Source organism: Simochromis diagramma, unplaced genomic scaffold (genome assembly GCF_900408965.1).
Source record: "Simochromis diagramma unplaced genomic scaffold, fSimDia1.1 OVJJ01000802.1, whole genome shotgun sequence".
NCBI classification, from domain to species: Eukaryota; Metazoa; Chordata; class Actinopteri; order Cichliformes; family Cichlidae; genus Simochromis; species Simochromis diagramma.
In genome coordinates this window covers 21,125,786-21,146,439 of record NW_024387492.1, presented here as the reverse complement: position 1 = coordinate 21,146,439, position 20,654 = coordinate 21,125,786, and the positions used below count along the sequence as shown (strand labels likewise).

At 39.3% G+C, this 20,654-nt stretch overlaps 3 protein-coding genes across 4 annotated transcripts; all 3 read left to right on the top strand.

The window, feature by feature from the left end:
- The first annotated feature begins 239 nt into the window (after positions 1-239).
- On the top strand, positions 240-7,358 carry LOC120725436. The gene is made up of 9 exons (XM_040018341.1): positions 240-981; positions 1,139-2,055; positions 2,410-2,718; positions 3,168-3,452; positions 3,591-3,704; positions 3,966-3,994; positions 4,188-4,229; positions 5,452-5,523; positions 5,744-7,358. The coding sequence occupies exons 2-9, from the start codon at positions 2,010-2,012 to the stop codon at positions 5,828-5,830; spliced, it is 984 nt and encodes a 327-aa protein (XP_039874275.1). The 5' UTR covers positions 240-981; positions 1,139-2,009; the 3' UTR covers positions 5,831-7,358.
- Positions 7,359-7,433: 75 nt separating this feature from the next.
- LOC120724580 lies at positions 7,434-9,833 on the top strand. The gene is made up of 3 exons (XM_040016837.1): positions 7,434-7,955; positions 8,339-8,642; positions 9,644-9,833. Exons 1-3 carry the CDS (start codon positions 7,692-7,694, stop codon positions 9,793-9,795), a joined length of 720 nt encoding a protein of 239 aa, XP_039872771.1. The 5' UTR covers positions 7,434-7,691; the 3' UTR covers positions 9,796-9,833.
- Positions 9,834-12,388: 2,555 nt separating this feature from the next.
- LOC120725437 lies at positions 12,389-20,418 on the top strand. Of its 2 annotated transcripts, XM_040018343.1 has the most exons (5): positions 12,392-12,966; positions 13,104-13,191; positions 16,859-17,176; positions 17,551-17,820; positions 18,002-20,418. In XM_040018343.1, the coding sequence occupies exons 3-5, from the start codon at positions 17,002-17,004 to the stop codon at positions 18,115-18,117; spliced, it is 561 nt and encodes a 186-aa protein (XP_039874277.1). In that variant the 5' UTR covers positions 12,392-12,966; positions 13,104-13,191; positions 16,859-17,001; the 3' UTR covers positions 18,118-20,418. The 2 variants fall into 2 exon arrangements, with proteins under 2 accessions (XP_039874276.1, XP_039874277.1); XM_040018342.1 differs by lacking the exon at positions 13,104-13,191 and having other exon boundaries at positions 12,389-12,966.
- Positions 20,419-20,654: the final 236 nt, after the last annotated feature.

Here is a 20,654-nt window from a genome sequence, read left to right as displayed (position 1 = left end):
CGCAAGAGATGATGATGGGGATCTACAGAGACATTCACGGAAGTGCTAGCTTGCATTGGTGTAATGTGGGTGTGTAATGCCCACAATGTAATCACGACGGTTTTTCGCTGCGTGATCTGTTTGAAACGCAAAGTGTGGAACAGTTAAAGCACCAGAAGTGTCTGCAACCGACTTCAACCATTCATCTCAGAGGGATCTGTATTCCGTTTTTCTACTGGATTAATGCACTGTATGTATTTGAGTTCACACTTGTATTATAATATCTCCGTGGGTAAGAGGGAAAATGTACCTTTGTTAACTGTTTAATCTTGGCTCTGTCTTTCAGCAGGAGAAGCCACTACAATTATTTTTGCACTGCTGAGATTTTGTTTCTGGATGGGTTTATATCAGCAACACATTGACGCTAGACATCTTTGAGTTACAGACGCTGACAAAGTTGAGAAAATAACCTGCAATAGCAGTGGGTTACCAGTGCACAAAGCTGTTACTGGATAAGAAATAAATGCATTTATTTTTACAACCTTTTTATTTCCAGCGCTTACTTTATCATTCAGATTAAAAGAACCCCGAGGATAATCTGTGTTCTGGGCTGGTTAATTTAGCCAGGCTACGTTCTGCACATGCCATCACCACTGCTGTTTCTACCCTCACCATAAAAATGAATCTTGCATCAGAAGCAGAAGCCTGCATCTTGGGTCCTAATCAGTGTTGGTCAAGTTACTTGAAAAAAGTAATCAGATTACAATAATGCTTTACTTCTATCTCTACTGTACTCTCCCTCCTTGCAAACAAAACGGTATGCGTTGGGTGGATGAGACAGGAAGTGTGTTTTGTGGGACAGAGATGTGAAGAACACTGGACGCACGTGTGTTTCTCTTCTGACTGTGAAGCTTCAGAGTGGCAACAAGAAAAGATACACCTGCCAGTTTGACGATAACAATACTGTGAAGATAGAAGCTCACTACACACCTGTCCTCATAGGTAGGATTTGTATAACAGTTAGATCAGTTTGACCCATGACATTTGAACTCCTATTATAAATAATCATTTGGATTTTCACAGCAGTTAAATTATTTAAACACTTTAACTAAAAGATATCAAATTTATAAAGAAATATTTTGAACTGTGTGTTCTCTAGGTACCCCAGATCAGTCTCCTCCTCTCAACTGCGCGCGCGTGCGCGCGCACACACACACACACACACACACACACACACACACACACACACACTCTCGTGTTGATATCTCATATTGTCTAATTGACATGATGCTTTCCCTAGCCACTTATCCTAACGGTAACCATTAAAACTGAATGCCTAAGCCTAACCCTCAGCCTAAACCTAATCATTACCTAATTGCAACCCTGACACTAAAACCACATTTGAAGTCTCAAAAATGCCTTGAAACTCGTGAGGACAGGCACTTTTGTCCTCACAAGTGACTGTTGGTCCCCACAAGTGTAGTAACACTCCCTTTTTTTGGTCCCCATAAAGATGTCTAAACAGGTACACACACACATACACACAGTGTCAGACAGTTTAATCACAGAGTTGCTCATCTGAAATCTCCTCCATATAATCCTGTTTGCCACATGTTTTATGTGACAGGTTGATTTACAACAGCCACAGCTTAAAAACGGGACACCCCCCCCCCCCCAAAACAGCTGTTTGTTGCTACCAGCAACTGAATCATGTCATTTCTGTCTTCTGCTAGATCGGCATTTTAGTTCCAAATCATCACATTTCCTCTTTTTGACATTAATAAATGGAAATTGCAATACTTTTTATTTCAACATTATTCCGATCTAAGGCCAAACCAGTACAGTTTTCATCCATCTAATTAAGGTGAATTTTTTAAGCTGTGTTTGCAGGCACAGATGTGACATAATCCAAGTTCTTTTAAAATAATGTTGGTGGTTTGTGATGATGTCAAAGAGGAAACGGAAGCATCAGACAGACCGTCAGCAGAGAAAAGCCTCATAACGTTTGCGCGCTGACAGAACGGCACAGAATGGTCCTGCTTACATTTATTCTAATTCTTGTGCTTCAGTGTGAAGGTAAAGCCTCCTTTATTTTTATTGCTTACTTTGATAACCACTTTGATAGCTTCATACAAGGTTTTTTTGTTACTTGTTAAAATTAGTCAATATTTCGGAAGACAGAATTGTGGCATGAGCGTGAGTTCAGTTTGGAAACAAATTTAAACTTGATTTGTGATCTTCTAACAAATCCAAAGCCATTTCTGTATAATACAAAGAAATCATTGGACATTGAATAATTCTAAAAAAAAAAAGGAGGGGGGGGGGAGAGAGAAAACAAACCTCTTGCACTCAGTTTATTCATTTTTTTTGTTTGAAGATGACCATGTATGCTATATACACATTTTTCAGAATGTGCTCTTTTCTTTGCAGTGGGGGTCAGTGAAACCAAACACGTCTTGTATCTAACACCTGGAAATGATGTCATTATGCCCTGTGACAATGTGCCTGATACATGCTCCATGGTTATCTGGGCTTACAGCAAACACGGGTCTCAGACAATAAATATGGTTCATAATGGAATTGTTGAGAAGAACTCAGCTCAAGCTGCCAGACTGAGTCTGCACAGTAACTGTTCACTGAGTATTAACAACATCACTGCAGAGGATGCCGGTCATTACTTCTGTCGGCCTGAGAGGAACGCTGATCAGGACACAAATGTGCACCTAAATATTTTGACCAGTGAGTATTTAGACTTCCATGGACTTCCATATATCCATATCTGTGAATGACACCGTACATTAAGCATTAAACACACCCGTTATCACCACACTTACTATTATGAGGGATACAGCATTGATTTCCCTCTACACGTGTCATGTAACTGAATGTATCACCTTCTTGGGGAACTAAAATTCTCGTGTTGAAACATGGAGACAGGTCTTTAAATGAAAAGAGTTTTTATTTCATTGGATGAGAGCAGTAAATCTGGCCATGGCTTATGTATTCATTTCAAATTTTATATTCTAAATTAGTAAAACTACTATTAGATAATCACTTGTTTAAGCTATTAAAATACCAGGAGAAAAATAGAACTTATTTGTAATGTCTCATAAGGTTTCTCACTTTTAGGAAGATAATCCAGATGTTTTGAACTTGCATAACTGTTGTCACTCGTGTTCTCTGCTCAGTTTCAGCATTTCCATCAGACGCTGATCCAAAGGAGGATGGAAACGTCACGTTAGAGTGTGCTCTGTTTAGATACTATACTCCCTCTCTTTGTAAACAAAACAGTATGCGTTGGTTAGATGAGACAGGAAGTGTGCTGTGGGACAGAGATGTCAAGAACATTGGACGCACGTGTGTTTCTCTTCTGACTGTGAAGCTTCAGAGTGGCAACAAGAAAAAATACACCTGCCAGTTTGAAGATAACAATACTGTGAAGATAGAAGCTCACTACACACCTGTCCTCATAGGTAGGATAACATCAATAAGAAAAGTAAATTAAGATAAGATGGGATATAAGAGTGAGTCACTTTTTAAAAAGTGAATTACATACTTTTTAATGACTTTTGAAAGACTTTTAATGCTGACTACTTTGAATCCTCTGACAGATTCCACCCCAAACAAGGCTTTCATCATCATTGGTGCTGTGATGCTGGTGCTGGTGGTTGCCGTCATCGCTGCTGTTTTCATCAAATACAGGAGGCGTGCTAAAGTGACAGAGGGTTAGTAATTATAGTACATATAAATGTGGTCATTCCTGGGTCATCTACTTATCATCTAGTTCATCTAATATTATTATTGCTATTATATATTATTACAAGAGCTCTATCCCATTTTGAGCAATCTGCAATAATTGCAGCTTAATGTTAACTTGTGAAAATGCTACATTTTCACTGCGGTTACTTCAGTCTAATATACTTTGCACTGGAAAATTGATTTAAGAAGCTCTACATTGTGATTATTGATTCTACTTTTTCTTCCAGACATTCAAAAACCCACCCAACCCAAACATGTAAGTATATTGATACACACTATATATGATATGTTTTCAGATATAACAGAAATACCTTTGTTTAATATTAATATAACCTTTACAAATGAACTTGTTTCTTGCACATTATTGCCACTGATCACTCGGAAAATTGCAACATGCTGACCGTGCCACAGTATATGATGACAATGTGTTCTTCCCTTTTCTTGTTTAGAATGAGGAAATACTTCAAGGAGTCTTGGGCCAGTTAATCTCGGTAAATAGTTCATGTATCTATAATAAATACAGTAATGAACATAGTAATAAATTTAATTATTAGTTATATAATTCATTGGCTTAATTTGCTGTCTAAAGTATTCCAGTTAAACCTGGATTCATCAGATTACTGTGTACGCTGAACCCGAATACGGTATTCGGAGAGGCACAAATAACGTGTTTTTTACGAATACTTATTTCGAACAAATACTTTAAAAATATATTTGTATTCGGGAACAAGAAAAACTTTATATCAAAAAGCTGAGTTTCCTTATGAAACCGCTGTGCATGACTGGATGAGTGAGTGACGTGTGAAAGAGGTGACTGACACAGGCTGCTCCACACAACTGCAGAGACAGTTCGGCTGAGCGAAAAAAGACTGAACTGCATCACTATTTTTGTTGAATAGATTTTTTTGTACCTTAACTGGGTTCCGGACGCTGTTTATAACTTTAGCGAAGATTGGGAGACTATTCCATTACGCTGCATTACTGACGACTGCAGTCTTCGTTCTGTTTACGTAGCTCTGTTAGCCCGGTAATTTACAAATAGGCTGTTGACAGAGTAACGTTAACGTTCGGTTAAAAGGTTAGAACAATGCTTGTGTAGTTGTGTCGAATTTTATGCATTTGTGGAAACATTTTACAGTCAGTACTGTAGGTGAAACCAAAGCGATATGTAATGTGTGCAAAAGTCAAATCGACAGAGGCAGATATATCAAACATCTGTCAACATCTGCTATGCATAATCACATGCATTTAAAGCATCCTCTCTTGGTACTGTCTTCATTATATTAAATTATTAAAACCAGGACACTACATCCATCTGTTATTTAAAGTCTGTATGGATAGAGAGGGGAAAAATACATACCTGTGACTACAGGTGCACTTTGCAGCAGTTTAAAGCTGGTTTGAGATGCAATGAGTAACTGAGGAACAACAATTACTTTTTTTTTGGCACAATGGCATAATAACCTCAGCCTGCTTGTAATTCCTCTTCTCTGACTTCACTGGTTTTAGTGGACGTTTTAAAAGGGTTTTTTGGTTAGTTTCACCCTTTTATACAGAATTTTACTAAAATAAGAGTAAAGCCAAAATCAAGTCTTTATTTGAAAGTTAACATTCAGTTTTTGAGACTATGTTTGATCATCATGTGTCTGAAATAGAACCTAAAGTAGTTTTCATTCATGTCTTTGCTTTTTGAACCACTGTGTTTGCTTTCAGGATGAGCCAGAGAGCAGCATCACCTATGCTACTATTGACCACACTGATCAAAATGCCTCACTGAGGAAAACTGTAACTATTGTTTTTTTGTTTTTTGTTTTTTACTTATATTCCATTTTAAAATTACTTTTGGGCTATATAACAGTTGTAGATTCATATTTTATTCATTAACCCATTTGATTTGAATCAGTGAATTTTTTGAGAAACAAAATAAGCAAAAAAAAAAAAAAACTACTCTCTAGTGTTTGTTATGGTCTGAATTATTTAAAGCCTTTAATTTTCTGTTATACAGGTTAAAAAGGAGGAAGCGGTGACTTATTCTGCAGTGAAGACAAAGGTAGAAAGTGACCCCAGCGGCTTCTACAGTATCATCAGCTAAACTTACCAAAAATAAATCAGAGGAAATAAAACTTCTCATAATGTCACTGCTTTTATTTAAGCTTGCTGTTGTCAGAGATAAACATAACCCTACATCTTTGTCAGCTTCAAATACATACAAACATGAAATATGGCAGCATTACCGTAAAATACACGAGTTCATTCAACTAAAGAAGTAAAAAAAATTTTTTGTATAATTGTGTGTGTGAGTGTTTTTGACATGTTATTTAATTTTTTAGTTTAAGTCATCCATAAATTAAATTGTTCTCCTCATGGTCCTGGGTATTTGACCTAGGTGTTTGAGCTTGGTTGACTTGTTCTTGATTTTTGCAGAATATTGAGTTTCCGATGTTCAGTGTAGAGTGCCTCTGTTACTTAAGTTCTAGTTCTTAGTTCCTGTTTAAATTAATTCCCTCTCCGTCTTTACTCGGGTTGTCCTCCTCAGCGTCCACAGTGTGTAGTCAGTCATGTCAGAATTATAGGACTATGAGGAGGAATAACAATTAGATGTCCAAATGGGGAAACAAGTCAACAAGTCCAGATTCAAAACAACTGATTTTATTTTTAGGTTAAGCTTAAGGTGCTGATAAAAATATATAGGAAAAAGAAAAAGGGGAGATGGCAGTCCCAAAATGGCAATAAACAAAGGAAACAGAAATAACAAACTATGCAAAGAAAAACTTCGCACTAGCAACAGTTCCTCACAACTGAGCCACAACACAGTACTCAGCTGGGTAAATGATACTGATGTATATTTTAATTTTGGAAGACTGTCAGGGCAAATGAATCAAACAGCCTGTTAGCAGTGTCTTTCATTTAAAGCACTTGCGTGTAGTCTATTTGCAAACACGGATGTGAAGAAATCCAAACTCATGACAGAATGGGTGGCGTGTGATGGGCTCAAAGACAAAACAGCAGCAACATAAAGATAGAGAAATACCTCACAGTGTGTGCCTGCTGACAGGGAATGGTGCAGAATGGCTCTTTGGAAATTATTTCTGGTTTTTGTGCTTCAGTTTGAAGGTAAATCTGCTTTTTTTTCATGATGCTAGGCCAAAAATAAAGGTTGTTTTGTGTTTCTTCAGTTTGTCACCGTGGGTCTGCATTTGGGTCCTCTATCCTGCAATGCCATGACAGTTTATGTTAAATTTCTTTGAATAATTTTGCAGAAATGATAAAGAGATGCCACTTTCATAAGCTTCAGTAACAGTTTTTAAAAAGTAGCCAGTATTTGGGAGAAAAAAAAGAATAGTAATTATGACTGAGTTATATTTGGAGTGATTCTCAATTTTATGTAGAATTTATTTTTAATTAGTCTTGATTTTGGATTACATGAGATGTACAGTAAAGTTAGATATCATTGAAAGTTCTTCATATAAGAACTCATGCACTATGTATGCATGTTGCAAATGTTAAGGTCTACGTTCATTATTTGTTTAGTTGCATTTGCATTGTTGCCTCACAGCAAGAAGGTTCTGAGTTCAATTCCACCATCAGGCTGGGGTCTTTCTGTGTGGAGTTTGAATACTCTGGCTTCCTCCCACAGTCCATAGACATGCAGTTAGGTTAACTGGTCACTTTAAATTGCTCATAGGTGTGAATGGTTGTCTGTCTCTCTGTGTTAACCCTGATGGTGACCTCTCCAGGGTGTACCCTGCCTCTCACCCTAAGACAGCTGGGATGGGCTCCTGCTACCCTGAAAAGGACGGGTGAGCGGGGAAGAGGATGAATGATGCGTGTTATTCATCACAGAAACTTTCCTTTCCTTTGCAGCAGGAATCAGTGGTGAACCATACTTTCTCTATCACAGACCAGGAAATTATGTCATTTTGCCCTGTGACAAGGCGCCTGATACGTGCTCCATGGTTACCTGGTTTTACAACAGAGAGCCATCTCAGACAACACAGGTGGTTTATCATGGAGATGTTAAGAACTCAACCCAAGCTGCCAGACTAAGTCTTCACAGTGACTGCTCTCTGTGCATCAACAACATCACTACTGAGGATGCTGGTGTTTACAACTGTCGGCCTGAGGGGACCACTGGCCAGGACACAACTGTCTATCTAAATATTTTGACTAGTGAGTACTTGGACATAAATGATTTGGGTCTTTGCAGAGTATCATGGTCATTAATATCCTTTTTTTAAAAATAAAAAATCTCTGAGGCCCTTTCCCTCAAAAACAAATTTGTGCATGACACTCCGCACTAAGGATTAAACATCCATCATCCCCACAGGCTCTGTGAGGGATCCAGCCTTGATTTTAATCCATAATTAGGCATATTTGGAGTAACTGAATGAATCCGTTTTGGTGGAGTCTGAGCTTTAACTCGATATGCCTATGCAATAAAAGGAGCAAAATTTTACAGTAACATCTGGATGAAAGGTACATATATTAAATGTGCAAAAGTACTTTTTCTACAGGACAATCACTCAGTAAACCTGTGACAGTAAGAAGAAATGACAGAACTTGCATTTAAATTCACATTCCACTTTTTTCTTAATGCTGAGGTAACTGTCGTCACTCATTTTCAGTTTCAGCATCTCCATCAAACCCCGACCTACAGATGAATGGAAACATCACATTAAAGTGCTCTTTGTTCAGACTCAGTAGCCTCCCTTGTGACGAGATAAGCATCCGCTGGGTGGATGACACAGGAACTGTGTTGCTTAATAAAGTCAGATACACTGGACGCACATACATTTCACTTCTAACTGTGAAGCTTCACAGTGACCACAACAAACGATACACCTGCCAGATTGTTGAGGAAAACAATGTGAAGATGGAAACTCACTACACACCAGTCTTCATAGGTAGGTTATATATAACGATTAGATGATTTTTACCCATTAAACACTAATGAACAGAGTCCACAGATTCCATAGCTCATTACACACCTCTAGGTAGAATAAATAAGCTGGTTAATTCTACCTAATATGTGCAAGTCGCTGCTATAAATACATTTTTAAAAAGGCAAATTGCCTTAGATTTGAAAAGACAATAAGTTCTATCGGTGACGAGGGGAAAACCACCATGGTAACTTGTGGGTTGGAAATGTAAGTCTGGCCAGTTCAGGGCTCAAGGACACCACACTCAGGGTTGTCATAGGTCTTGTGGTAGTGGGCTCCATGCTCCGACCTGGGAGTGTAACTGTCAGTCTTTTCCCACCCAAGCCTGCTGCCTTCCATCAGGTGGGCCACCACTAAAATTGTGATTCAAAGAAAAAGACAAAAAGACAGTAGAAGCCAGACCAGGTTAAAACGATAGTAGTGTTTTGGTCCACAGCTGAAACCAAGGTTTCAAAGCAGCTGCTTCTAAACTCTACAACGCTCTTCTTTTTACCTTCCAGGGTGTCCTAATTTTCAAAGAATTTGTAACGTCATTGGCAGATCTTACCAACATACAGGACCAGGTCGGAATCAAACTCTAATTAATGTTTTGGTCTGGTGAATCCCTTGCTATAGGAGGTGATTAAAAAAAAGCATTTAAGACTTCTTTCCTTAGTATTTGAAGAATTCAAATAGCTTTTAACCTGTCCAGGATGAACCCCGCCTCTCACCCTATGGCAGCTAGGATAGGCTCAAACCCCGCCACAATGATGACTTGGATAAGAAAACAGATTGATAGAATAGCTCTAATAATCACATTCCAGTTAGGAACATTCAAGAAAAATTGACTGTTATAATGTACCCCTGGACTACAGTGTAGTCTCCACTCTTACAGAAAATAAAGGCATACAATAACTACTTTAGTTTCCAAATATTCAAACGCTGAAATGCATGAAGAAATACTGTGAACCATGTGCTTTGTGCAGACTTCAGAGAGTCCATGGACCAGTCTCCGCTGAGCTATGCCATGTGGCATCTTCGCATGGCAGCACTGATCCTAATGATTGTCATCACTATTTTAGTCATCAGATACAGAGGTGAGCCAATTCAGATTATACATAATAACTATAATTACTGAAAGTATACGTTTGAATTAAATTGCTGCTCTTTTTTTAAGGAAACAAAAAGCTTCTTGAAGAGAGCAACGTGAGTTTAAAACGATCTTGTTTTAAATGTTATGTAGGATTTTTTCAATAAACAGTACACAGTAAGTGGCTCTGATAAGCAGATTTCATGTATACACAATTTGTCAGTGTGAACTGGGTAGTTTGAAACCTAGGAGGAACTAAAATAGCTTGTAAGACAGATGATGAGAAAGTTGGTTCACCGTGAGTTGCCATTAATATAAAGCTGTTTTCACACCTGCATGGCAGTACTGAATTTTTCTAGGACTTACCTGATAAAGATGCATGTGAAAACATAAATGTCCTAAACAGTTAGACTGGACTTTAATCTTTAACCTGCCAGATCCTTGGTAACAATTATGTGAAGTATAATGAATCCTCAAGTTATTACTTCAGTGGCCACCTGAGTTTCCCTTAAACATCTGCTTGTGTGCTTTTTACAGGTCCATTATGTTGGTGACTGCGATGATGGCACAGTGATCTATGAAAATGTGGCAAGTCTGGCTGACTCTGAACTGCATTGAACTTCAGAGCACATACTTCAGCTCAACATTTTCTTAATCCGTTTGCAACTACTTAGATTCTCTTTAAGTCTTTTGTATATTAACAATAATGTAATGTACACCATCCAACTAAAAAAATAGACCTGTAACCAGGTTTAGTCTTTTTCGGTCAAATCTTACTTTCTACCTACTGAAACTGCAGTAATAGAGTGATCCTGAATGAAGTTATGCTGCTTCTTGCTTATATAACTTTGGATTCCTGAAGATAAATAAAGCTGAAAACTGTGAATGGAGAAGAAATGCTCAGTGCATTAGCAGCCTTAGCCTGTAGCAGCATAACTAAAGGATAATTCAGAGTCATCTGAATCATCCCTATGAGATTTATCAAAAATGAAAATTAGGAGTCTAATCCTAAAGCAGCGATGGCGTCTGACTTCTGAAATCCCAACTGGCAGCACAGGAGAAGAGGCCAACAGCTAAAAGCGCTGCCTCACATTCTTCTTTTGGAAACTCTAAATGCTGAATCTCAAACGGTTGATTCTGTTCACGTGGACGTAGCCTTTTCAATGGGAGAAACGTTTCGTCACTCATCACTCTCAGCTGAGACCTTATAAACAGTGCATTTGTACAATAACTGAAACCAGCCAACTAAATAAACAATGGGTTGTGAGGTCAGTTCCTTGATCATTAATATGCAAATTGCCATGACGATTGATCAACAACCACTGATCAAAGATCATTAATCAATATGCTATATGCTGAAAGCAAAAACACTTGGGTGCACCTCTCCATCATTGAACACAGCTTTTCTGGCAAGCCTCCAGTCTTCTTTGTCCTCCAGATGTATTTTAGCAATTGAGATATCATTCACAACAGATACTGAAACTGATCTCCATGTCACTGGTAGAACAAGGCGATGAAGCTGCGCAAATTAGAAAAAAACCCTAAAGATAGGATTGAATAATCCAAAAATGTACCTCCTTCTGAATCACATTTCTTTGACCCCCATGAATAAGGAGGTTGCTATCCCACTTTTACCATCGGCATGCTCTGCATTTAGAGGTAGCTTTGTCTAAGTGTGTCCAGTGTTGGGTGCTTTTTTGGTTGAGCCAATTTAACATAAGTTTGCTCTGATGACGTTATCTCAGGATGTTAGTGCAGGAGATGAGCCCTCATTTTTTTTTAGCATTCACAGATTATTTTTTAATTTATTTAATAAACTATCATATCCCTGTGTGAATACAGAAAATAGCTACAAAAGATATTATAATACCATCAACCCCCCACCCCAAACTCTAGTACTCACAGGAATGGTCACATTGTTTTCCAGATAACTGATTGGTCAGTAGGTAATGACATCATACTGTAAAGATTGACCCGACACACTGTGATGCTGTTCACTTGAGGAGTGTTTATTGAAGCACCATACATGTGGCTTTATGTTTCGGCACGCTGTTTACCAACTTTTGAGTCAGTCATCTGCGAACACTCCTCCCTCTAGCTTCACTATATAAAAAGGGAGAAACCTTGTTAGGCAAATCATCGCCACCTGTCCCTCCAGCCTCCTTTGCACCACCCACTTGAGCTTAACTGCCCCAGTCCTCCCCTGCAGCTTAGCCAGCGATCACACCGCCGCCACACATACCTGTTGATTTCAGGCAGTAGAACCTGTTCTCTAACAATTAGAGACCTCTAAGATTAGTAGTTCAGTCCCAGGTTCCATCTGCTCTTCTTGACTAGGCTTGATCTCCTAATTGTCCTGGATGTAGCCGTGAGTGCGTGTGACTGCTAGAAAAAGTGCTTGAAGTCCTATTTGAATTAATAATAATAGATTGCATTTATATAGCACTTTTCAGGACCCCTCAAAGCGCTTTACAATACCACTATTCATTCACTCTCACATTGAAGGCAGGCTACAGTTGTAGCCACAGCTGCCCTGGGGCAGATTGACAGAGGCGAGGCTGCCATATCGCGCCATCAGCCCCTCTGGCCATCACCAGTAGGCGGTAGGTGAAGTGTCTTGCCCAAGGACACAACAACCGAGACTGTCCGAGCCGGGGCTCGAACCGGCAACCTTCCTACAAGACGAACACCCAACTCTTGAGCCACGATCGCCCTTGGTGGCTTGTAGTAAAAAGCAGTATGAGAGCAAGTCCAGTTATCATTACCAAGAAAGAGACACAAAGCTAATTTTACAGAACAGAGAAAGATGAGGCAGAGAGCAGGAAGAGTAAAACATGGACAGTAAAACAGACAAAGACTCAACAGTATCATTAGAAATTACTCTTACAAAAATAACAAAATCAAAATGGGAATTCAAAACTCAAACAATAAAAAAAATAAATGAATGTAGAGCACAAGAACAGCAGTAAAATCAAACAAAAAAGTGCCCAATGCCAGGGACTGTGACCCACATTCAGATTCATACATACCCTGTCAAACTGCAGATACATTGGGTGACGAATGGGACTATTTCACAAGTTTTTCTCTGAAACCAGGAACAGGAAATGTTATCACTTCTGTTCTTCTGTGCCAGAGAGCCTAATTTGAGCCTGTAGAGAGAGATGCAACAACACATTTCTTCACTTTTAACAATCCTGATTTTTATGCTTCAGTTTGAAGGTAATTATTCAGATTTTCTTTTCTTACTTTTGTGCTTGACTATGTTGCTATGAAATATGAACATTTAAATTGTTGTAGCCATGAGGAAAATTATCATCAGTTGCCAACACAAAATGACAACATCTTTGTATTCTTAGATTTTGGACCTTAATTTGATCAATTCCATTGACTTTAACCGCAACAGAAAACTGAAAAGGTTATGATCCAGCGCTTCACACAAAGCAGGTTAGGCTACTGTAGATTCTGCTATGCACATAGCAATCAATTAAGTGTTCATTCTAGATGAATATACAGCATATTTCTCTTGTTTATTACTGTTTTTTTCTATTGTTTATTAATTATTAATTATAGAATGAAATCTGCGTATCATTGTTAGAATAATGTTTACATCTTCAGTTGGCTGAGAGGTGCAAATGACAGGATAGAAGCTACTAGAAAAACACTGATCTTTTCACAGGTCTTGATAGGGACGATATAGAGTTAAGAACTTTATGGACAGATAAGATTTTTGTTGTTTTGCCTCTGTACATCAGTACCAGTGGATTTTAATTCAAACAATCAAGATGTGATTGCAATGCTGACTTTTGGCTTAAATTTAAAGGCATCTTATAAAAATTGTGCATTAACTGTTCAGAAATCACAGCTGTTTTACACTTTCAGAGGCTTTGTAGAGGCAATTGTACAATTGACTGGCAAGTGGTTTCATGGCCGGGGGAGACTTTTTTCTTTCTTTTGTATCTCATGACAAATAAAACAGATAATATATATGAATTTGATTCAAACTGTTGCTTTCCACTGGATTTCTAAATATAAGACCCAAATAGAAGAATGGAAGTGATGGAGGACATCATTAGGCAGAAAAACAGAAACCTGTCAGAGAGCTGGTAAAAACTTCAAGGGCAAGCACAGTTCAGAAAAAAAAGCCTTTCAACAGATGAAACCATTATATCCTTAAACTTATGTACATTACTCGCGCCAACCCAAAATTATGGTAAAACATGCAGTAGAGATGCCAGTCCACCTGAGTTTTTTCATATCCCATATGCCTTGCCATGGAGTTTTAGAGCCGACGGCGATATCATTTTCTGACGGCTTTTAGAAACCAACAACTGGGAGTGTCATGACTCACTCTATGAAGTCTATCTCTGATCAGTACAAAATGCTGGTAGGTCAGCGCTGCATCAGGGTGTACCATGTGACCATCAATTTTTAGAATAGAATAGAATAGAATAGAATAGCCTTTATTGTCATTGTACAGAGTACAACGAAATTGGAGTGCCACTCCCTTGGTGCAAGATTCAATAATAAATATAAATGCAAAATATAAAAAGTACAATAAAACAATCACAAGTACTCAAACAATAGTAAGTACAATATATACAGGATAGCAGCATTAATATAATGACAGTGACGGTATGGTATAGCTAAGCAGGTTCAATTGTTTTTGTGCTTATTTACTACGGTGATGGCTCTGGGAAAGAAGCTATCCCTGAATCTGTTTGTCCTGGTTTTATGTGACCTGTACCGTCGGCCTGACGGTAATAGTTCAAACAGTTGATTGCTGGGGTGAGAGTAGTCCTTGATGATATTGCCAGCTCTGCTGAGGTACCGAGATGTGACCATCAATTTTTATCCATTGGTCAAAGGCTGAGTGCAGGGTGTCATCATGAAATTGTTCTAGTAGGAAATCTCCTGTGGAGTGAAATCCTGGGGCGAGCAGGGCCTTGCTGTCTCCTCTCCCGGACGAGCCCGTGTCACTGCTGGGTGCAGCACAGCTGCTACATACTGTTAAAGGTCATGCATCCCTGCACACTGCCCCAGCAGGTTATTAAACCCTGGCCAGTCTGTCCCCAGAATTAAGGGATGCACAGTCTTTCCTCTATGCATTTTGCCCTTATGTTTAATTTGCAGTGGCACTATGGGATATTTGGGTATGTCACACATCTAACTTCCACCAACTCAGCCTCCAACCTCCCTGGCTGAACCAGCGTTTGTTAGACAAGGGTCTGTGTACAGCCCGTGTCAACAATAGCCTGGCGTGTACCCCCTTGGGACCTTACTGGATCCCTGTACGTGCCTCCTGAGCCAGGGAGTCTGTTGGGACTTCAGCAACACCAAACACCTGGCTGGCTTCCATGAATGGGCACTCCTGGTGGAAGTGTCCACGCCCAGTCTTGACCTACAGGTCCTCTAGCTGCCTGCATCTGCCCATCATCTGGGCCACCTGAACTGGCTGCGGTACCTGTGGGTTTGACATGTCACACCTGGAAGTTGGGCACCACTGTAACACTCGTTACCAGAACCCCAGCAGTTTCTGGGGCCTCTTCCTCTAGGCCCCAGCAACTACTAGAAATAGGGAAGGTGTGGTTAGGATGATGAAAATCAACTGCGCCAGCAGGCCTTCCCTGGCACTGTCCATTGAACGCACTACTCCACCCCTCCCCTGCAGCTGAGCTGCAAACCACATCCTGCCACAGTAGCGTTATTCATTTGCCAAGTCAGCCATCTGATCTCAACCCAACAGAGCATATTTTTCCATTATTAAAAACAAAGCTGAATGCAGAGAGACCCACAAACAAACAGCAACTGAAGGCTGGACTAGCAGAGGATCTCAAAGGAGGAAAAACTGTCATGGTCCTGGGCCATGTTGGCCCAGTATTCTTGGTTCCTTGTATTTTCGCTCCTTATTTAGGCCATGTTTTCTGAGGTGTCCTGTTGTGGTGTTCCCTAAGTGTTTTCCCTTTGTGACTCTTACCCCCTGTGTGCCCCTCTGTGTATTTATGAGCTCTCATCTCTCTTTGTGTTTATTCCATGTTTCCCCCAGCCTGTTATGTCTGTGTTCTCCCTGTGCTCTCTCTCCTCCTGTCTGAACCTCTGTGTACTTCCTGTTTTACTTTGACAGTCTCTCGTCAGTATGCGTCATGTTGTGTTCACTCCTGCCCTGTCTCGTTATGTTTATCAGTGTCACCTGTGTTCCCCACCTGTGTGTAATCTCCCTGTGTTCTCTGAGTGTATTTAAGTTATGTCTTCTGTTATGGTAGTTGCTGGTTCGTCTGTGTTGTTTCCCCTCGGTCTCCCTGCGTCTCTTCATGTGTATTTCCCCGGATCTCCCTGCACCGTCATTCCTGGTTTGTGTTGTTAGTTTACCCAGTTTAGGTTTTCGGTTTCATGTTCACACCCCGTTGCTGTTTGTACCCACTGCTGTAAATAAACACTCACCTGCACCAGAGCTGCCGCCTTTTGGGTCCTTACTACAAATCCACACGGCTTGCCCCGCAAACCGTGACAAAAACTGCATTTGTTGATGTCCATGGGCTTTAGACTTCAGACAGCCATTGACTGCAAAGAATTTTTAAATGTTAAAAACAAGTGCTATATTTCAAATTATGTTAGTTTGCTCAATTATTTTCGCTAACTCAAAATAAGGGGACCATATTTATAAATGGCTGTAATTCTTAAATTCTACAGAGAAATACCTGAGCTGGCCAGCAGATTCAAACCCAGGACTTTCTTGCTATGAGATATACCAACATCATACAGGTTTTATATACATGGTCCCCTTATTTTCAGGGGCTGAAAATAATTTAGCAATATAACATCATTTGAAATGTAGCAATTGCTGATGATCACAATATCATGCCACCCTAACTTAAGCCTTCAAATAAAAGTCAGAAAAATAAGTGAAGGAACGTAACCTACATCACAGAAATGATTATGAAAAAAAAAAATGAAAGTTCAAATTAGCATGAGTATGAGAGGTTCCTATTAGTCTTATAGGCTGTGGGCAAAAAAATGAACATTTAAGTTTCCTGTTTCTTGATATTGATTGATAGGTAAATACATGGATTCAAAGAAAAAAGAAAGTAGAATAAACATGTTTATTTCTTTGCAGCATGCATCAGTGAAACCTACATCGATGTTTATTACACACCAGGAAATGATGTCGTTCTCCCCTGTGATAACACATCCTCATTGAACTCATCATGCTCCATCATTACGTGGTTTTATAACAGAGATAACTCTGAGACAATAGAAATGGTTTGGAATGGCGCTATTATGGAGAACTCAGCTCAAGCAGCCAGACTGAGTCTGTACAGTAACTGCTCCCTGGGCATCAGGAACATTGTTGCTGAAGATGCTGGCCTTTACTGGTGTTGGTCTGGGAACACTACAGCCCAGGATACAATTGTGGGTCTGCATATTTTGAACAGTGAGTACTTAGACTGTAATGATTCTGAGCTTGGACAAATCTCATATCCTTTTCTTCACTTTGACTCTCCTCCCAAACACTACAGTTATGTTCACTACATTTTTGTCTTAATAAATTAACTGCGTACACAGAACATTCAGCAAGCAGTAACTGCAGACTAACAAACTGTGAAAGAGGTGAAGATTTGACTAAACATCGTATAACAGTTTTAGTTTGGGAATTTAAAAGGTTTCAGATTCATGCCGACCTCTGAAACAACAGATTAAAAGTGAAATCTCACCAGTGAATCCAGTGAAATTTGTTTGAAATGTGGGAAAAATTCTGAGGACCTGTTACAGAGTTTTAGATTTCTTTTTTCACCTGTTTTCTCTCAGTTGCAGCATCTCAGACGCAAAACTGGGATGGATACATCACATTAACGTGCACTCTCTTCAAATACTCTGACTCCCAATTGTGTGGCGAGAACAGCATCGTCTGGTTGAACGAAACAGGAACTGTGCTGCTCGGCAGTGATGCGAGGGACATTGGACCGATGTGCGTTTCTCTTTTGACTGTGAAACCTCAGATGGCCCACAACAAAACATACACCTGCCAGTATATCAAGAACAACAGTGTGAAGATAGAAACTCACTACACACCTATAGGTATGATAAGAAGCTTAAATGAATTTCAAAATAATCTGAATTATGCACTTCAATAAATAAAGCTTTGGTTTTATTTGTAGAAGTAATTTACTGTAGTTTCCAAATGTTCAAACATTAATTTGGCCAGATTTTAATAATAAAGTTACAAAAGCATGACATTTTTTTGTACTGTTTTTCATAGAGTACACAGATCAGTTTCCTGTGAGCTACATCATGTGGACTCTTCGCATTGGAGCAGTGATCCTAATGACTGCAATCACTGTTTTTGTCCTCAGAGACAGAGATGAGACGATTTAGATCCTGATAGAGCACTGATAAACAATCTGACATTTGAATCTAATTGCTGTGCTCTCTGCCTTTTCAGGATGCAAAAAGCCACTTGAAGACATAAGAGTGAATTAAAAACAACTCAAAAAATTTGAAATTTATATCACGTGTTCTTATTTCAAAGTAAGCTTTGGACACCAAACGACATCTTTGTGTCAATATGAGCACTTTACTATTTGTGTCAGAGTTAAATTAGAGATTGTTTGTCTCTAATGTGATAATCATACTTCTCAGATAATCCCTGAACTAGGACTGAGTTGCACTCACCTGGTCAGAAAATGAAATGATGAAATGCTCTTTTGTATGAGAGCAGAGCCTGAGGGCCTGAGAGCCTGGGTTAGCAGATAAAGATAATAACCATGCTCAATCCCTGTTATTTCTGACTTGGATTTTTGGTTTTGCCCACCCATCTAAGACAAATAAACCTGACCTTGCTTCACTATATAAGAATTTCCATTTTAATAATCCCCCACATTTCTTCCCCATCTGTGGTAAATTATCCAGTCATTCACCCCTGTATTGTTACCTGCCTTTGGACTGCCACAATGATAAGGATATGGGCTTTTGTTCACTGCAGTTTCAGTTCTTCTTGCTGAATAAAATGTAGCAGCATTGCACATTGTGAGTACAAGAAAATAATTATTAGAATATAATGTGTTAAATTTGCTTAGATAAGAGGGTCCAGCAGTAGATGAGAGGAACAGGGAAGGATTTGTCTGTGTGTTTTAGTTTGGCTTAGCTGTAGGCCTGAGAGTGTGTAATTGTTTAGAGGGACAGGAATTTATGGACACTGAGGGTCTGCCTGTCATAAAAGGAGACAGGAAGCTACAGTTGGGGATTGCTGATGCTTGTACCTTTAATAAAAACTCATAATTGTTATAAACTTAGAAGTAGGTTTGCAGGAGACTCTCCACACGCTTATCTGTAACTGTAAGACAACAAGGGGCCAATGGCCCAGTGGATGCAGGGTGGGGGTCTCAGTGTTTGTAATCTGTTAACTCTGTTTTGTATGTTGTCTAAAGGAATTTGGTTTAGCTTGGGTGAGGAGATTACTTTTATGACCGGCAGGAAGTCACGTACACAGAGACACACACACTGTGCTTTGGCTGTTACGACACACCCACACCTACATGCACACTCACTCACGTGCACTCACATGGACACACGGGTATGCGCACACACAGGCACTCGCGTGTTCGTGTATACACACACAGACACAAGTTTGCAGCACACCATGGGGGTTTTATGATAGGGTCGCTTCTACAAAACTGTGTTTCACAGACAAAGGAGGGAAGATTTGCAGAGGGACACCGGCCTTGCACATCTCCCCTTCTAGAAGTGCATGCTTAAATGAAGATGAATAAAGATGAATAAAGGTTTTTGTGAAAATGACTACTGAGTCCGGTGCCGTCTCTGGATGCCCGAGGAATAAAAGAACCGGGGTGAAACTGATTTCGTAACAACATCTACACAAAAGATACCAAATTAAGGAATTAAAATGTTATGACTAATTTTGGGATCTTGTGTTATTTAAATGGTAATTGGGCAATAGTAACTACATAACTTCCTCTGAAATTCTGCCTTTTAATTCATAAGAAATAGGAAATGTCACCTTTTCTGATGTAAAGCTTGTTTACAGAAATCCAGTGACAAATGTCTTCACCAACCTTTTATAGAAGACTGTAGGCGGCCCAATGAACATAAGCTTTAACGCAATACTGATTTCATCATTAGGTTCTTTTTCTTTTGTAATGTCTGAATAATTTCCATTTAGAAATACACAGAGACCCCAACAATTAAACACTTGGTGAAAATGAAAAAGAAAATCTCCCTTTTCCGGCTCTACAGGTTTATTTATGATTGCATTTAATTATTAGTTTATTATTAGTGGCTAAACCTATAGACTATAGTGTAACATCTTGTTTTCAAATGAGTCCACATATGCTGTCTATTAGTTTCTGCTAGGGCTGCCTTGCTTAAAGTATAGGTGTTTCCCATTAAGTAGCTGTTGGTAGAATAAAAGCACTGAAAAGTACAGCGGTACTCAATAAAGCCAAGTTATGATTCTTAAGCTTTAATATTTGTCATCACTTGAGCAAAGTAATTCATAATAATTCCCCTGGATCTTCTTGCTGTGAGGTAACATTGCTACCTTGATAAATCTTTACGTTATGGCTTTGAAATATCAAATTTACAATTAACATATACAGGGAGTGCAGAATTATTAGGCAAATGAGTATTTTGTCCACATCATCCCCTCCATGCATGTTGTCTTACTCCAAGCTGTATAGGCTCGAAAGCCTACTACCAATTAAGCATATTAGGTGATGTGCATCTCTGTAATGAGAAGGGGTGTGGTCTAATGACATCAACACCCTATATCAGGTGTGCATAATTATTAGGCAACGTCCTTTCCTTTGGCAAAATGGGTCAAAAGAAGGACTTGACAGGCTCAGAAAAGTCAAAAATAGTGAGATATCTTGCAGAGGGATGCAGCAGTCTCAAAA